Here is a 16,821-nt window from a genome sequence, read left to right on the forward strand (position 1 = left end):
GGTTGTCAAGAAAGAAGTTGCACAGCAAAGCTTGAGGTTTGAGGGGACTGCCTCAGACACAGGCGCACAGTGAGGAAAAGGAGGAAGGAGCCAGGTATAGGGTAAAATGTCTGTACGACTATTACTGTGCTGAGTGTAAGTGCACACTAGTGTCTCAGTTCTGAATAGCCACTCCTTTCTCAGAGCACGCATTCACACCTTTATAAATACAAAAGTAGAACTGGGGTACCATATTCTGTGGCTCCTGAGGACCCTCCCGAACCTAAAATTGTATCTGCATATTTCACTAAATGAATTCAGAACTGGCTCTGCCACTGTGGCTGCATTCAGAAGGCCTTATCCATCTTAAAGACTAGGGCAGAGTGTCAAATGTCAGAAAAGCAACACAATTCAATGAAAAGAATGCAATAAAAGCTAATGTGGGAATTCTGGTTCCTTCTGGCATCGAGAGGCAGATTGACTCATGTTTTTCCTTCCTGGCTAAGCATGGAATAATTAAAGGCCAAGTGTGGCTATGATCCAGGTCCCCTGTGTGCCAGGGAGCCCTGACCTTACCTTGTGCCCTGCTAAGATGCCAAACAGCAAGGGGAAGCTTTGGCCTCAGCTGCCATAGAGCCTGCATGATTCTGACTGATGCACAGGCCCCAGATGGGGGGAGGAGGTGGGAGCAGAATTGCTATTTTTTTTAATTATTTGTGTTGACAAACCGTTATCAGCTGTGAGTTTACTGTTTAAAATCCAATCTAGGATAGCTCACCTGGTGACCTGACTTGAGCTAGTCAAGTAACATGTTGTAGAACAATGAGAATGAGGAAGGTGAGGAGCTTGGGTTGGAGTGCAAGATCACACATACATATGTCCCTCACCTTTCTTCCTATGACGCTGTCCCTGCCCACCTGCCTGTCCAAATCCTTTCACTCAACATTTAAGGTATGAAACCTGAGGGCCGGGGGGCATCACCATGACTGTGCAGGATCCCATAAAGCTCATGAACTCACCCTGACATGTTGGCCACATGACTTCCGTACAAGGCAGCTGACTCCGGCAAGACACCGCAAAGTGACAGAATGTACCTGATGTGCAGATACCCAGAAATGCCAAGGCTGGAGCCATCTTTGTTTTCCCACCCAGGAGGCTGGGAAGCAGAAATGATGGCAACAGGGTGTGAGGACACTGGGAAAAGCAGTTTCTGGCCCTTCGGTGTAAAATAATTATCAAACAGAAGAATCCCTCTTTTTCAGATAGAAAAAGATCAAAGAGAAAGGTTTCATAGATCCAGTCACTCACCAGACTTTTCTTGAAACCTCACAGAGGAAAAGGCACAGTCAGTACATTTATAGTTGGCAAACACTCTGTGTCTCCATATGGCCCAGAAAGTGGGGTGTTGTGAGGGCAGTGGAATGAGGAGAAACATATCCAACCTCTGCCAAAACTCTGCCCACTTCCCTACACAGGTATCTGGCTGAAGGCAGGAGACCTGAGTGTTCTTATAAATGCTTTATAATGTAAAAGTGTACCGGGAAGAACAGGAAAGGGGCCATGTGAGTATCTTTCCGTTTATTTTCTCATCTCCTGGTATGCCCACACTTAGAAAATAAATCCCCTTCCCCTCCTCCTCAAAAGTCAATAATAAAAGTTCCCAAACAGAATTTGTCAGGTTTACATTATAAAGAATCCCTTCACTTGAAGTACGCAGCTATAGAGAAGAGAGAGTTCTCTTCAGCCACTACACAAACAGCATATATGCTTATAGAAAACATACATGATGGCAAGTGCAGACCTCTGCAGGAGGGCTCAGGGGACCACGCAGCTTTCTTTGAGAATTCAGCTACAGGCCATTCCCTCCCCTTGGCTAGGGGTATTGCTCTTGGGACTTGGGCTGGGTTTTGAGAGGGCCCTGGCTGGTAGTGTTGGAAGGGATGCCAAGTCACCTATGACTTCTGAGGCATCACATAAAGGTGTTACCATGGCAATCATCATCCGTTCTACTCAGACTGAGCAACAGCCTGAGTAGAAACCTCGGCAGGGCAAGGTTCAATTGCAAGGAGGAGAGAGAGATAGGGCTAGAGTAAGGTCATCTGAACGGTGGACATTCCCAGAGGCAAACATATGGGTTATAACAATGGAAGTTGTAACCACAAGGAGGGAGGGTCCTTGAAAAGTGTGCAGAAAACCCCACATTTGGCTTCCTGTTGGCTTGAGCCTCCTGCCATGGCCCGGCAGAGTACAACACAGGCTTCCTTCCGCTGTCTGCCCCAGGCCAGGCCCTCACTCTGCTGGCAGGGGAGATCCTGGCCAACCCTACCAAAGTGATGGAAGAGCTGAATTCTCTGGTGCCCTTAATGAGGAAAGGGAGAGAAGAGAGTTAGGAAGCGTGGCACATGAGCGAGAGAAAGCATTACCTGGACCTCAGCAAATGTGACGAAGGACAGAGAAGAGGGGTATGAGCCTGTTCCATGAGCAGGAGGAAGGGGAGAGGAAATGTGCATGGCCAGCTTGGAAGGATGGTAACAAAAGACAGTGGATGGAGAAGGGTGAGCAGGTACCATTTACATTTCCAGGGAAATTAAGAAAAAGTTCCGAAAGTGACATCACTAAAAGCCAAGTGATGGATCATAACTCTCAATCCATCACATAAGTGTGGACCCCAGAACCCAGGGGTTCTTGGGGTTCCCTGCACTGTACCTGGTCTGAGGACCAACAGACAGGCTTCGGTTCCGGGGCTGTTAAGGCTTCCCTGCCACCAGCACCAAAGCCACCACCGCCATGTTTTCAAAGGGTACAAAAAGAGAACAAGACAGGTGACAACCCTCCAGCCCATCGTCCTCGCTCTGGATCTGAGGAGAGACAGCTGGACTGTGGACATGGGGCAGGCATGCAAAGGCTTCCTCTAAGATGCAACTTTTTCCCATGGGCACCTACATACCTGACAAGGTGGTGTGTGTGTGTGTGTGTGTGTGTGTGTGTGTGTGCGCGTGTGTGTGAAACAAGTCTTGGAAACCACTCTGTGTTCATCTTCAACTATTTTCACACATTATATATCAACACATACTTGTCTTCCATGTTTAGGCTTGGTGAGAGAATGGAAGCATAAGGAAGGAAATTAACATTTATTGATCACTTACACTGTGCCAGGCCCTATGCTAAGCACTCTATACACATTATTTTGACTCCATTTCAGAGATGAGAAATTGAGGATAAAAGGGTTACTGTCTTGCTATGTTGCTCTAGCACATGATGCAGGTAAATAGAGGGGCTGGGATTCAAAACAGGGCCTGCCTAAGTCCACAGCCCACACCTTCCTCCCACTATGTCCTGTCACCCCAATGAGATTCCTAAAGATGGGGTGGGTTCCTTGATATACTTCTCTCCTTGTCTTTCATTTCTTCAAAAAGACACAAACTACTTTATTGAGATCAAAATAAGAAAGAAGAACAATATGGTGAATAATGTAAGCAAATGAATTGACAAAATGAAAAGGGAACTTGACCTTTTAGAAACTCAAAAGTGATATCTATCCCTTACCAAATAAATAGGCCTCCTTAGGAAAAAGACTCTAATGCTTCTTTCTAAGAAGGAGGAAGAGGAGCTGGGAGTCCCCTTGGTATAGCCAGAGCTGCCTTGATTTTTGTCTTGAGGTGAGAATTCATACGAGGTAGAGATGTTTGGGAAAATGCCATGCTTTTGTGAAATTTCCTTGGAAATAGCTCAGTCATGTCTAACGGGAGTCTTCCCTGTTGTGAGAGACACAGGTGATTCCATGCGACTCTAATAGGGGTTAATATACTGGTGTACATGGGGGACAAGGGACACTGAAATTGATCTGCAAGGTCAGCTCAGGGTCATAAGCCACATTCACCCTGGCTCTCCTTTGGGGGGGTCCCTCATGGGTGGGACAGCAATTCAAATAGCCCACTTCTAGGTTCTGGGAGATCTTAGATTCTTAGGAGAGCTGGAGACCTTTCATCTCTCCCACAGAGAGCTCCCTACCCTCAGCCACTTGGGGAATGTTTCTTCTTAAATCACCCCACCTCTTTCTCTGCCAGGGTAGACAGAAATGGAAGCTTATGGTATTTGGGGAGCAGGCGGGGGGGGGGGATGGATGACCCCTTTCTTGGACCTGGGAAGGTCAAACCTATGCAGGTATTTTGCCCCTTCCCTCTTCCAGTTGCTATCACTGACAACAACTCCCAAATGTTTCCCTTCAGCCTCATCACACTGAAGCCAGACTTGCTTAGAAGATTCAGCTCTTGTACTTGAAGAGTCTGGAGGGAAGCCTGCTGCACCACCTAGGAAAGGGGGGAGGCTGCTCTGGTGGTGGAACAAGGTAGAGACAGAGCCCAAAAGGCTGTCATTCATCTGAGGGTACTCGACATACCAGCTTAGGGAAAATGCCCTGACACCATGTGTATTTCCCAGCTATACCCTGGAGGGTTAAGAGAGCCCCTTCCTTCGCCGGATTCCACAGGAAATGTCGGAATGTGGTTGAAAACCTGCTACAGCTGGATCAATGTTTGGGGGAAAAAAATCCCCAAATGTAATGAACACGGTTTAGTTACCTAAATGGTTTAAGACTGCCTTCCTCAGTGTGTTATCAAGGAAGTTCCTAAATCTTATGTTCTGGAGTTAAACGTATTAACATGGTTCTGATGTCCCTGAAATCTCTCTGGGGTATCTCTGCTCATGAGCAGAGAGTTTCCTCATGCTCAAGATTCTGTGATCCCCAACTTTGTTCTATGCTCTACATTTTTCTTTCAAGCTGATTCTTTGTTTGAGAGAATCAAGAAACGAGAGATACGTAAGCTGTCCCTGGGTCCCTTCCTGAGCCCCTGGAGGCACTGCCCACATGGGTGAGCACCTGCCCATGCTTCCTCATCTCCAAGAAAGGAACCCCAGGGCCTCTGACTTCTCCCTAAGGACTTTCCCGGCTCCTCCTTCACCAGTGCTACCGTTTCGGGCATGTGAGCTGAAGATATAAGGCTCCTAGAAGTACCACAGAGGGCAAGCGGGAAGCAGATTTCAAGAGCAGCTCTCTTTGGCACCACTCTGAGTGAACTGTTTCTCAGGCTGGCCTTGGAGAGGCCTCAAAATCAAGGTCTCAGGAAGAAGAGACAACAGGGAATTGAACAAGAAGAAAGAGTTAAACTTACGCCAAAGCAAAGGCCACCAATGCGCCAACCACCACCACAAAGTCCAGGATGTTCCATAGGTCTCGGAAGTAGGACCCATCCTGCAGGATCAAGCCCTGGTCTATCATCTGAAGGAGAAAGATGTGAACAGCCAGGGATGAGCCCACTGGTGTCGGCAATGCACCCTGAGCTCGGGGCTCCCCATGACAATGCCCCTACTGCCATTGTCTCTATAATCAACCCTGTACAAGGACCTGAAGAGCAAGAGGACATGTCTCACAGTCTCTCTTCACCTCACTCTGAAGTCTGAGGCCCCTTGTCATAGCCACCAGGGTTCAACTAGACCCCTTGGCTCTCACGAACTCTGCCACATTCCTTCCTCCATTAGTGGCTCAGAGCACCAGGCGTCACCACATATGCACAGAGGAGGGAACCCCACATAAGGGAGACTATGAAAAGAATAGAAATGTGGGGTGTTAGGATGGTGGGAAACAGAATGGGGGGCAGTGAGGGCAGCTGGAACTACATGGTGTCCAGGAAGACCCATCCCTAGCCGACCCTTTGCCTTGGCACGTGCCCAGGCTCAGACCAGGGAGCACACTGAGGAGGTGAGTACAATCCCCACCCCTGTCTGCACTCCCACTGCCTGCCTGAGAGTGGGCCTGGCTCCCCTTGGGCCATACCCACAGGTCTGCCCCAGTCTAAACAGATCCACGCAGACGTGCTGTACCACAACATCTTATCATGACAGACTTCATCAGAATTCTGAGGCCAGAGGAGGCGTGGCTGGAGGCCCTACTGAGGTTCTGTCATTGGCTGGTAGGTGGCAGCACTGGGGAGGGGCACCAAACTAAAGGAGCAGACACATGACCCATCTAAACACCCGTAGCCCAGCTTTTCTCTAGAGGCTTTTACCTTTATAACCATCTCAAAGGTGAACACGCCAGTGAAAACATAGTCAAAATACCTCAGGACCTGTAAGACACATATCCGTGAAGGGGAAGAGCATCATGTGTGGCCACCAGGCTATACACATGCCTGACTGCCCGTGTACATGCAGTCCTGCACCCCCACCCCAACTCGTTTCTACCTCAGGACAGAAGCTTGGGATTCAGCCTGCTAGTTGGACACAGGAGGAGGGGGGCCAGGCATTACTGCTGGAACCGCATGACTTAGTGGTCAGTCCTTGGCTCTTCCCTCCCCTTGGGCAGAACTTCACTTCTTGGGTCTGAATGGCCCCACAAATATCTCCCTCAGGACCTAGAATCCTTGTCAGTTCCAATCCTCCTGACCTCCCTCATACTTCCCAACATACACCCTTAGGACCTCCGGGAGATGTCTCAGCAGCCTGGGGTAGAGCTTCAGCTCCCCAACTTCATGCACATCCCTCATGACCCTACATGACCCTGTAAGACCTGGCTGGCTCGGGGGAGAAGGCCCAATGCTGAAACATAACAGAACACAGTGTGGCTGGGGAGTGGGGACTGGAGAAAAGGGGCTGGTCTTGAAATGGTCCCTACTTTGCCCTGAGGGACTGGAATGGACCATTTCTTAACCCTTCTTCACTCCCCAGGAACCTGCCGTAATTCACTTTTAATGCTGGGATGGGGAGGGGCTGGGATGGGGTGGGTACCAGGGTATTACGGAGGTTGCAAACGGCTCCCGTGCACCCACTTTGTTGCGCTCCGAGTTGGTCAGGACAGGGTCCTCGGCTGCCAGGGCAATGCTGCTGGCTGCGATCACCAGGAGAATGCACATCTCAAAGTAGCGCAGGTTCACAATGTAGTGGCAGGCCCTGCGAATCCTGTGGGGTGGAAGGGCCTTCTGAGCTGCCTCTGCTTCCCTCCCATCCCCATCTCTTACTCCCCACCCTCGTGCTCATCAGCCTCTTCCAGACAGCCAGGCCCTGGCCAGAGGAAGCCATGGGGAGAGCAATTTAATTTCTCAGGCACCACCCTTGATTTAAAGCTCCAGTGGGAGAAGGTAATCAGATCGGTTAGAGGCTACGGTACGCAAGCCAAATACATTATCTGCAGGCACGGGAGCAGCCAGCATCAGATTACACGCGCTCAGCATAGCTACATGGGACCCTCCATTGTATCTCAGTGTCACCTCCCCCACTGTACAGAAACTGGGGCATAGCAAGGAAATCATAAGAAGCCAGAAATGTAAAAATAGACCTTGATTCTAAGATTCCTGATGAGAGGAACAACAGGTTTTCATGAGCCCCAGGTATTCTGATTAAAGTGATCATATTCTATAGATTGTATTCTGGACTCATGTGATCCGATATACCTTAGCCCGAGTTCCTTCCCTCCCAGAGGCTTGTCTGAATACTGCCCGTGTGGTCACTGAAAACCTTTCTGTCTTCCTAGCCTCAGAAGCTGGTCTATGTGTACATCTTGCTCATTTCCAGGGCAAAGGCAGCTCAGTCTAACCTTCCAGAATCTTCTCTGCCACCTCCATCTCATAGCCCTACCTCTGCTTTGAGGAACATGCCCATTTCAAAATCCACATATAGGGAAGTGGGACCAATCCTCTTAAACTCCAGTGGGTGGTCTATTTATTCCAGGCTCCATATTCTCAGTTCTGTCCACCACTGAAATATTTGGTGGCACATCCCAAGTAGATTTCCTTGCTCCCACCCCAGCCCTCGACACAACCTACTGAACAATTTGAGGTAAAGGGTCCTTTTCTCATGACATTGCTCATGCTTCTCCGTCTTAAATTATTCTTCAGATGCAGCACAGAGCTCAGCGGCGATTCAACCTCATGACACACTTCTACCAGGGAGCACCCCGCATGTTTCAGATGTCTGGCCACAGTTCACTGAGAAGGATCAGGGGGGTGAGCGGACCCTCGTCTCTCCTCATCACCCCAACTCTGGCTCTAACCCTGGTCGTCTACCATGGTGCCAAAGGGCGAGCGATAGGAAGGTGCCTTACGGGTTGGTGGTGCTGAAGATGAACATAGAGCTGTGGGGAACCATGGCTTTGCCCGTCTCACGCTTCTCCTTCTTTTGATGCTTCTTCTCTACCTCTTCCTCCTCCTCTTTGATCTCTGCCTCCTTCAAAGGACTGGCTTCTCCATCAGTCTTGTTGCTAACTGTGAAAGGCACATGTTGAAATCATCAGAAACCTCGCTGCATGTGAGAATAGCACCTTTTGTTTTCCACAGGGATGGGATAGAGACGAGGGGAAGGGGTTACAGGAATGCATCTAGCCAGGCACCCTGCAAGCACTGGGTTTGTTAGATTACACTGTGAAGCCCTTACTCTCCTCCTAGCCTGACCCTCACCCTAATTTTACATGACAGCCTTTTTGGGCATATAAATAATAATCATGTGGGGCACCTGGGTGGCTCAGTAGGTTGAGTGTCCGACTTCAGCTCAGGTCACGATCTTATGGTTCATGAGTTCAAGCCCTGTATCGAGCTCTGTGCTGAGAGCTCAGAGCCTGGAGCCTGCTTCAGATTCGGGTCTCCCTTTCTCTCTGCCCCTCCCTCACTTGCACTCTGTCTCACTCTTTCAAAAATAAATAAACATTAAAAAAATAATAATAATCATGTTTCCCAGGGTAACAGAACGATTATTTCTTTTGTAAGGCTTACAAAGTTATATGTAAAAATCTAGATTCTTTGTCTACATTTACTTATTGAATTTTCACAACAATACACCTTGAGCGGCATATATTATGTCCATTATACAGATGGGAAAAGTGAAGTTCAGGGAATTCAAGTTATCTATCTTCAGTTCATACAGCTAGTTCCCAACTCAAAATCCTATATCCTTTCAATGATATCACACTGCAATGGAAGATTTTAAGAAACCATTACTCTGTTTGCAGCTGACTCTCTGGCTGTGCTTTTTCCAGTCGTGATTAATGTTGAAACGGGAATGCAATATTCATGCAAATATGGGACCATGACGGCCTTCCAGGGCTAGGAGGATGAAGGAGTCAGAGACTGAGTGGAGCTTTTGGGCCGCCACCCTCAGTTTCCACATGCAACTTACAGTGTGGGTTAAGTGGCAGGGAGGCTAAAGTTGAGTGGGCAAGGGATTCAGTCAAACTCTCCCACTGTTCTCTCTCAGTGACCAACTCTACCCTGGAGCCTTGTGCAAGCAGCAGAGCTCTGAAGCTCTGGCTCCTTCTGGGTCCTTCCAAAAGGTAATGATCCCAGATCCCTCTGACATTATGCCCTTACCTATGACCAAGGCCATAGACTAGCCCCAGGACAGTAGCAGAGGAAGGCCAAACTTCCTTGATGTTTCTCATAAGAGAGAGTCCAAAAGATTTACTTATTAGAGCATAAAATTAAACACACACCACAAGAGGTTGTGAGTCTGACATCCTGAGACATGCCCAAGTCAACCAACCCCAGGAGCAGTGAACATGGGAGACTTCACTTTTTAAAGCAGTACTGGCATTTTGAGTGCACAGAAAGTAAAGCAATGGAGAGGGAGCAGAAGAAAGAAAAACAGGGAGAGGAGACTGTCCTATGAAAATAGAAATATATGGGAAAAATCAGAAGGAAAAAAAAGCAAGGGTAGAGCCCTCTGGTCATAATTCAGTGAGCATGAGGCGGCAGCCAGAATTAATGCAGGAATGGAAGTGGGGTGAGGGGTGGGGGTGGGGGTGAAGTTGGGGTGGGGGTGGGTTTAGTATGGGGATAGAGGCAGGGTTAGGGCAGGAAAGGGGGTGGGGCTGAAGTGAGGATAGGGGTGAGGTTAGGCTAGGGCAGGGATGGGGGTAGATGGAGGGCTTTCTGCTGTTTCCTTTTGAGGTCTGGAGATTAACATCCATTGCCTGAGGAATCTATCAGAGAAACTGAGTAAAAGCTCCTAGGAGAAAAGAGTAAATAAGAGTAATAAATTCATAAAATGTTAGTGCTGAGGAAGACCTCAGTGAACACCCAGTTCAGTGCTTCACTTTAGGGTTGACAAACTGAGACCTCAGGAGAAACAGGTTTGGAAGCCACACACTAAGCGGTCTGGACCATCTCCTGCTCCACACGGGTTCCCTAACTTGTCTGGGTGACATGGCCCCTCGGAGGTCCTGGAGAGTGCCATCGAGTGTTCACATGATACATCAAATAGCCACGTATATACATCTGGCTACAAAACCACATGTGATCTCTCTGACGTCTCTATGATGGTCACAGGGGCCAAGGCGTAAGCAAATTTTACAGATAAAACTAAAGATGGAGAAAATTCTAACTTATTTTTCCTGCAAACCTAGATAAAACTGCTCCTATTGCTTCCTTGCTGAAGAATGATTTCGTCCTGCTGGTGGGGCTTTTCACGTTGCTTTACTGAGCGACTCCGGAGCCATAACTGTCCCCAGCCCTGGGTGGGATGGGTGGTGAGGGTGAAGGGGGACAGGGACTTGTGTTCTCACTGTGAACCACAGTTGAGTCCACCAAGGGGCCCACGTCGGGGATGGCGACGGTGACGCTGGTACTCTCAGTGGTGGCCTTGTCCGTGTTGGCCGTGACACAGGAGAGGTCGGGCTCACTCTGACTGATGGCCCGGCCCATGTCCAACTGCACATCCCCCAGCAGAGCTTGCTCACTGCTGCCCTCCGGCTCCTGCTCTGTCAGAGCTGTATCCTTCCCCATTTCCAACTCTGGCTGCGGCTGGACTAAGGGCGTGTTGGCCTCATCGAGGGCTCCTGCCAGCCCGGAGCCTCTGGGCACCATCAGACTGTTGGTCCTGCGGAGACAGAGGAGGAGACGGCTGGTGCTCAGATCAGAAGAAGATGTTCTAAAGTGGCTGGTGAGCCAGGCAAGAGGGAAAGTGGGGGGAAGCGCAAGGAGCCTCGCGCGGAGCATGGCATCTGCTGCCTCTCACCCCCACCCACCCAGGCAGAGAGGAGCTAAGACCCACAGGCGCTGTCCGTGCCTTATTCCCATCCATCCACCTATGACCCACACCCAATAGGAGATGCCCTAGAAGACCAGCCTCTGGGTTTCAGGGGGACAGAGCCCACTGTGTGTCATATTTACACATGCCTTATAAAGGGTGCGTCAGTATCATTTCCATTTTATAAAAGGGAAAAGTGAGGGCCAGGTGGGATTGTATTGAAGCATCCTTAACACCAGGAGGGCTCTATGCCTCCAGGGCACTCCTGCAGCTAACTTACCTCCTTAAGTCTTGGCCTCTTTCCTCTTCCTGGATTGTGGGTTCCTTGCCCCCGTGGCTGGCCCTGGGCTCGCGGTCCTTCTCCCCCTCGGTGGGCCCCCCTTCATCCAGACTCCGCTCCTGGCTGGCAGACCTGCTCCGGGAGGTGGAGGAGGGTTCCTTGCCTTCGGTCCTGACACGACGGTGCCTGCTGCGCCGCTGGCTCTGCCTGTGCCTGGCCCGGTCCTCGAAGGTCACCACAGTCTCCCCTCCCCCAGCCTCCTGCTGGGTCGAATCACAGTTCCCATGACACGGCCTGGCCAGCCATGGTGGCTCCCGTTTGCCCAAGGACAAGGGGCTCCTCTGGTTGTCCAAGGCACTCGGCAGGTCCCCTCCGTCCCCCTTGAGGGACCCCCCGCGGCTAATGCGCTCCTCTTCACATTTCTCCAGGCCCAGGCCCAGGCCCTCAATGGGTCTGGGTCTCCGGTAGAGGCTCGGGTGGGCGTTGAGTGGGTTGAGGGGGCTCAGCGGGTTGAGGGGGTTGAGGGGGTTCATTGGTGGGGCCTCCTCTTTGTTGAGGGCCTCCTGGCTAGACATCTGCATGTGCCTTCTCAGCTGGCTGGTGCGCTGCTCCCACACTGACATGTGGTGCCGGCGCCTCCGCTCCCTCCTGCCAAAGAGGAAAGGGTGAGGACCACGGTCAGGAGCTGACTGCTGAAGGCCAGGGAGGGAGCCACAAGGGTGTAGACCAGCCCTCAGTAGCCACGGGAAAGGGGTGGGACACATGGGGGGCAGCAAACGGGAGAGCCTAGGACCTGCAGACAGGAAGCACAGAGAGATGCAAGGAGCCGAGTGGGCCACGCACGAGTAGGTGGTTGGACCAGCGCCTCCTGGTGTGTGGGGCTTCCCACCCTAATCCCTGCTCTGCAGTAGTCGAAGGGCGGGCAGGGATCAGCCTAGGACTGAGCCCCCAGGGCCTGCAGGAGAGGAGGAGAAGGCTTGCCAGGTTTTCACTCCCCTGTTCTCCTTTGCTCTCAGGGCACCAACCTGTACCCACCCTCTGCTCACCACTGGCCCTTAATTCAAGGTCAGAGATCTTTCTTCCTCCTACTCTCCCTGTCTTTGGTCCCTCAGATGACAGCCTGGGATAGCACAGGCTGAAAGGCGCAATGGTGGGCTACTCTTGGAGGATGACGGACGGCAGTGACAGGCAGACCCACGGAGTCATCCCCCTCAAAAAATAAGAGTGCCGTGGATCTCTTCCACAACAGCCGATAAAAGCCACAGGCTGCACGTGTAGAGCCTACCAGCAGCTCATTCTCCAAGCTGCTGCTGAACATCTCATGTGGCGGCAGGAACACGCAGACATATGCACGCAGGAGAGCACGCGGGAGTGGGCTCACACGGGCGGAAGGGTAGTCACCTACTCTTTCACTCACATGTGCCCACACGCATCCTCACTGAGGCCCACACCTGGCTGTACACAACTGCCTACGTGCAAGGCACACCCACCAACACCAATTACCCACACCAACGCGTGCCCACTCACAGGCCGCGCAGAGGAGTAAACAACACACAGGGTCACATACCTTAGACACACACTGATATAAGCACATGTCGGAAGGTGCAGAGGATAGTGTCCACAAACCATGTGCACGGAACACACGCACACACCACAACGCACACTGACATACACACCCAGCGCCACTCTGCCCACTGTGTGGTGAGAACAAAGACACGGTGTCCCTACACACACACATAACCACTCACAAACACGCAGACCGGTACACACATACAGGTGGCTGCTGCGTGGCTCCCACATCGACATGTGGTGTCTTCTCCTTCTGTCTCTTCTGGGAAAGAAAAACGAACAGGTTCAGTTCACCCCAACCTCCTGGAACCACAAGCCCCACAGCCACCAGCCAATTTTCAGGAAGAGGCACAGAGTCCTCTACGTGCCCGTACGTTCTCCACATGCCTGCTGCCCTCCGTAGACTCCCGACCTTCAATTTGCCAAGGGAGTGACCTTTGATTCTTACTCTGTGCAAACACGCGGATCTAGTTTTTGAAGCGTACATGCAGGGACACAATGGATATGTCATTTCGTAGAGTACGTAGCTTCAGGTGCTCGATCATCATGCCCGGCACTCACACCTGTACCTAAATACCCTTCAAGAGAGCTATTCTGGAAACCGCATAAACTTGCATGAAAGTTGTATTTCCCTCCATCATTTCCAGGATATTCACAGGGGTGTGACTTCACAACTCATCACTCCAATCACTGTAAAATATGCAAGAACAAATGCTTTGCCATGCACACCATCAAAGCCACACAGTAGCCCATGGCCAGAGGCAGGGTCACCACTCCATGAGCTGCTGTCCATGTACTTCAAGATATGTGCCATGTCCCCTGCAATTGTGCAACACAGTGACCCTGGCCAGAGGCCTTCCAGGTTCCATCTGTTCATCCAGGTAAAACACAGTAATAACCTTCTTAGTCATGCACAGGGGGAAAAAAATCTTTCTACAGACATACACATGCTGTTTCCTTTTGTTTACAAGCTCGATAGAAGGTCAGACAGGCAGGGTGTGGGAATCACCCACAAAGGCAAAAAGGACTCATACAAACAAAGCCGTCACTGCAAGATCAATGCTCAGGTAGAGGACAACACATCTGGGACACCTGTGGAGTGAGCTCGCCCCAAGTCCCGGGCTGACAGCCCCAGTTTGGCCCAGTGGGCCCCTGACTAGACCTAGGAGGCTGGCAAGTGCTGCGCCCTCCCTGACCAATGGAGAACATGCTAGGTAAAGCGGCACTGCTCAACTGCCATGTCTCACATGCACAGGGGAGCCTGACATGTGGGTGGGCGGAGGGAGTAGAGGCAGCTGGTTGGAGCCTCGCTTGGCATCTGGAAGAGGCACAATGTGTACACGCGTCCACAGAGTGGAGATGCCTGTGAGCCCCCCGTCTGCATGCACCCTTCAGCACAGGCAGCTGCAATGCAATAAGGCACACGTGGGCTGGTGGTGCCAAGGAGCATGGGTAGCATATAGAAATAGAAGCACACACACTAGCCAGGCAGCATGCACACTCACTAGGGAAGGCAGATTCTGCCGTCTACTTGCAAATTCTCAAATACTCAAATAGCCGTTCTCCAGAAGCACATGTGTAAGAGTTTAAGTACATGGAAGAATTCTCTTTCTTGTGAATGCACACAGGTGCGCGCGCGCGCGCGCACACACACACACACACACACACACACACACATACACAGACCAGTCAAACAGAGACCCAACTTTTAATTCCCACACAAATCAGATACACACTTCAAACTCCTCTTCACTTCTCCATTCACACGTACGAAGATCCAAATTCACACCCCATCATGAATATACCTTTATTCTTAAAATCATACAGAGAAGCATCGACATATCTCCCAACTCATGCATATGTGACCTCACATACACCTTACATGAACCTTGTGGATCAGGAAGGGCAGCTGGCGTTCTTTCCATTTCAAAGATGGGGAAACAGACATTCTAGAATCCTAAGTGGCTCTCTCTCCAAGTATACTGAGCATGTGAGTTACAGAACCAGCCCTCAAACCTTCTGATTTGTAACAACACGCTTTTCATGTTTCTTTATACACAGCCACACCTTGGTTATACAGCAGCCCAGAAATCAGGGGTCTCGTTTGCCCTCCCCAGCAGCACACACCCACCCTGACATAGTTCCCAGCAGCAGCACATACCCTACAGCAACGTACTGCAACCAGAGCCGTATCTCTGTTCATCGTGGAGAGTTACAGCACCTTCCTCCACCTCTCCAGGCCCAGATACACACACAGCTCACTGCCTACAGCCCTATGCCCTACCAGCATTTCATTCATTCTTTCATTCTATAAATAGTGAGTTTCTACTCTGGGCCAAGCATCTTCCCAACTCATGTCTCCAAACCCACTCTTCCTCAGGCTTCCTCATCTCAGTAAATAGAACCACCCACTCCTAAGTGACAGCCAGCCCTACCCACCAGCATGTTTGCATACCTGTGTGTGTGTGTGTGTGTGTATTTTTAACCCAAACTCACGAGTGCAAGGAAGGTGGGGAAAGAACTACTCAAGGCTCAGAGATTATTCCAGAGAGGAAGGAGTTGTTCTGCCTTTCTCCATCAATCTTTAACAAATTTTCAGGGCAGTATTTTCTCACGCACAAAGAAAGGGCTGAGAGGCCAAACCTTCAGTTCTGAAAGGTGAGGGCAAGATGAGAATCATCCAGGGGAAGGAGACCCCCCACATAAAACCAGAATGCCTCTACAGGGAAAGGCAGCAGACATTCAGAGACCTTCCCATGAGCACTTGGCAAAGAAAGGCTTCTCCTTTACCAGCTTCAGGGAATAGATAACGGGGTCTGGTGTCAGGATAGAGTTATACCTACCAGGGGTCTCAAAGTCTCCCCATCGATCCCCAGGGATGCCCACATAGGCCTTGCACAGGCTCAGAAGTCACAACAGGGATTCTCAGCCCTTCCTCCAACACCTTCTTCCAGCTCCACACAGGGCCCACACCCTGCTAGTTCCTGCTAGTTCTACCAGCAACCACAGGTTCAGGTTGGATCCTCAAAGTCTATACTTGCTGCTCCACTCTCTAATCTCTCATCCTCCCCCTAATTCATTCCATCTGGATTCTGTTCCCACCGGGCCACTGAAACTGAAGGTCCACAACAACTTTCATTTTGCCAGAAGAAATGGTCCCTTCTCTGTCCTCATCTCATGTGATCTCTCAACAGTAGTTAGCTGTACTGTCCAGTCGCTACTTCCTGAAGAGTTTTCTTCTCCAGGTCTCCAGGACATGACCCTTCCTTGTTCTTTCTTCCTACTCCTAATTGCCCCCATCAGTCTCCTCTGCAGGTTTCTCATCTTCTGGACCTCGAGGCACAGGAGTGCTCTGGGTTTCTGTCCTTAGCAGCTCTGTCTCCACTACGATTCACTCCATGCCAGCTCACTCATGCTGAGAGTTTAATGCCATCCAAACTCAAATGGCTCCCCCCAAATCTTTATTTCTAACCCTGACTTCTCTTCTAAGCTTCAGACTCATGTAACCAATGGCCTATTCAACATCCTCACTTGGATGTCCTCTAAGTATCTCAAATTTAATGTGGCCAAAATGAATCTTGCACTGTTCTCTAGACTATCAGTAAATACCACCACCATCTACCCAGTTGCTTAGGCATCAAACCTTAAAACTTGAGAGAAATATTTTTTTTATCCCTACCCCCATGACATTTAATCTATCACCTCTTGCCGTTGGTTCTCTTTCCAAAGCACAGACTGAATGTGATTGCTTCTCATCTCCTCCATGGCTACGATGGTCTTAACTACCATCATATGTCACCTACTTTACTCTAATGGCCAAATCTGTCTCCCCACCTCCACTCTTGGCCCCTACAAATCCATTCTCTACAGGGAAGAGTGACCTACTATCAGTGTAAATCATGTCATACCCATCCTTCCACTTTAGACCTTCCATGGTTGCCATTAGAATAAAAGCTAAAATCCTTTACCTGGTCCTTCAGGAT

The 16,821-nt window shown here is 50.2% G+C and overlaps 1 protein-coding gene across 5 annotated transcripts in view; it reads right to left on the minus strand.

The window, feature by feature from the left end:
- Nucleotides 1–16,821, minus strand: part of CACNA1E (calcium voltage-gated channel subunit alpha1 E) — a 319,528-nt gene that overhangs the window by 58,592 nt on the left and 244,115 nt on the right. For 3 of the 5 annotated variants that reach the window (XM_030302659.1, XM_030302658.1, XM_030302655.1), the window contains 7 exons: nucleotides 13,044–13,100; nucleotides 11,270–11,917; nucleotides 10,526–10,839; nucleotides 8,075–8,234; nucleotides 6,804–6,933; nucleotides 6,045–6,104; nucleotides 5,151–5,257 (listed from right to left, as the gene is read on the minus strand). In XM_030302659.1, coding sequence (XP_030158519.1) covers nucleotides 5,151–5,257; nucleotides 6,045–6,104; nucleotides 6,804–6,933; nucleotides 8,075–8,234; nucleotides 10,526–10,839; nucleotides 11,270–11,917; nucleotides 13,044–13,100 — 1,476 coding nt within the window. The remainder of the gene's footprint in view (nucleotides 1–5,150; nucleotides 5,258–6,044; nucleotides 6,105–6,803; nucleotides 6,934–8,074; nucleotides 8,235–10,525; nucleotides 10,840–11,269; nucleotides 11,918–13,043; nucleotides 13,101–16,821) is intronic. The other 2 variants (XM_030302660.1, XM_030302656.1) reach the window with 1 other exon arrangement.

This window comes from Lynx canadensis, chromosome F1 (assembly GCF_007474595.2).
Source record: "Lynx canadensis isolate LIC74 chromosome F1, mLynCan4.pri.v2, whole genome shotgun sequence".
Taxonomy (NCBI): domain Eukaryota; kingdom Metazoa; phylum Chordata; class Mammalia; order Carnivora; family Felidae; genus Lynx; species Lynx canadensis.